This window comes from Salvelinus sp. IW2-2015, unplaced genomic scaffold, assembly GCF_002910315.2.
Source record: "Salvelinus sp. IW2-2015 unplaced genomic scaffold, ASM291031v2 Un_scaffold6479, whole genome shotgun sequence".
NCBI lineage: Eukaryota > Metazoa > Chordata > Actinopteri > Salmoniformes > Salmonidae > Salvelinus > Salvelinus sp. IW2-2015.
Genome location: NW_019947741.1, coordinates 21,902 through 23,783, shown reverse-complemented (window position 1 = coordinate 23,783; position 1,882 = coordinate 21,902). Strand labels below are relative to the sequence as shown.

The window sequence follows — 1,882 nt, the reverse complement described above, 5'->3', positions numbered from 1 at the left end:
ACCTCTGCAAAGCATTCTGGGTGTCCTTGACCCGACCGCCCAGGATCAGCTCCTCCTGCCAGTGCATGAACTTTTTGGAGAAGCCGTGGCAACCGCCTTGGAGCCGCCCGGCAATGTCAGGACTCTGTGGAGGGAGACAGACAGACAGGCAGGGCCAACAGTTAGCTTATTTAACAACCAGGCACATTGGGCTCACTAAAATACCCTCTTCTTTAAAAGAGAGGGAGAGTGGTGGTGGAAGGAGATAGAGACGCAGAGATGGAGAGGTGGAAGGGAGATAGGGGTACTGTGGCGCAAGCTTACCTCTCTCAGGTCCTTGTTGGGGGCGCTGAGGGGGCACTCGGGGTCGTTGGGGTCCAGGCAGGGGCGGTTCATGTAAGCGTGACCCACCTGGGCCTTGTCCAGCATTTCCCTGAAGCCCTCCAGACTGGTGAACTGGCTGAGCTCCTCCATCAGCTTCAAAGGGTCCAGGTTCATCCACTGGATGTCCGGCATCCCCCTGTAGAGGAACACAACAACATACAGGCTCAGTGGGAGTCGCAGGGCACAGCAGAGCGATGCCATGGCTATAGCAATCTACGTCACTTTATATACAGTCCTGTTAAGTCCAGTTCAGCTGTGCTCTTTCTGCAGCACGTTCTGCCCCTCCCTTTTTCTTTCCTTTCCTCCTCCAGCTGCACCCATGCCACCGTACCTACACCTCCCCATCTCCCTTCCTGTATGCTTCTGGCTGGTTCTGATCTTGCCCTGCCTCTGCTGGGCTCTCCCTGGTGACGAGGAGCTGCAGATACTGCGTTTATAAAGTAGCGTTTATTATCCTGTTACACGGGGCCACAATGCAGAGGGAAAAACACGGCGGCAGGCTGCTCGCGCCTATTTCTTAACTTTGTGCATCGAGTCATAACAATTACCTCTGCCTCTAAACATCTTGATAAGGCTGCAGTGGAGCAGTGAGAGGGCTGGCTGGTGGGAGAGCTGAGCAGGGAGTCTGTCTGTGTGCTCTCTCTGTTGGGTTGATTGCCTGCCTGCCTCTCACGCTGTTTAGTGGTGTGATGTTCACAGAGCCTTTCAAAATGCCTAATCCTAAGGCTTTTCGCTGCTGCTGCCTCTGGGTCCTCCTCCATGCTACATTTATAATTTTCTCCAAAGAGCAGGCAATTATGTGGCCTGAGGGATAACGCTTTGGTGTCAGTTGACAGCTTTTGCTGTACCAAGTAAACTTAGTACAGTGCGCTAACTCAGTGGCTCCCACCAGTACAAAGAGAGTACTTGTCAAGAGGAAGCATCCTCCGCTTTACAGGATTGCCCTTGCAACATCTGTATTCTACCACATTACCCATAATACACCACACAACCAGAAATGGCCTCAGCTCCGTAAGGTCGTAATGTCTCCCGGCTCTCCCGGCTCGTAATGTTTTTTTACTTTTCCCTCCTTCCTGTGTTAAAATTGTACCATTTATTTTTATACATATAACCCACTTGGTCGATTGAATTATTTTATTTTTAATTTACATTCTCACATCTCCAAAAAATCCAATAATCAAACTATCAACAACAAAAAATCTACAAGAAACAAGAACTCAGACCATTACAAGTCATAATTTAATGCTGTACCAATCATATAAAAAGTAAATGCTGTAAAGAAATAAATAAAAGAATCTAAAAACTTTGATGCCATTTACTTTAGTTGGTATAGAGAGAAAAAAGAATCCCCAAAGTGTCCTAACTCTGGGCCCAACCTCACTCCAATGATTCATGAAGAGAGTGGCTTCAAATAAAGCTGCTACTCTCCCATTCCCACATACCAAGCGCCTTTGCTCCTGCTTGCAAAGAGAGGCTCCTTTATCTGCTATTTTTTGCTTGAGTGAACCGGCCTAGGCCC

At 48.5% G+C, this 1,882-nt stretch overlaps 1 protein-coding gene across 1 annotated transcript; it reads right to left on the bottom strand.

Moving 5' to 3' along the window:
• Nucleotides 1-8: 8 nt before the first annotated feature.
• On the bottom strand, nucleotides 9-1,876 carry LOC112078910 (protein patched homolog 2-like; the record flags this gene model as incomplete). The annotated part of the gene is made up of 2 exons (XM_024145017.1): nucleotides 304-1,876; nucleotides 9-124 (listed from the first exon to the last, which is right to left on the bottom strand). Coding segments are annotated over exons 1-2 (377 nt in total), but the record flags the coding sequence as incomplete, so codon positions are not given.
• Between the last annotated feature and the right edge of the window lie 6 nt (nucleotides 1,877-1,882).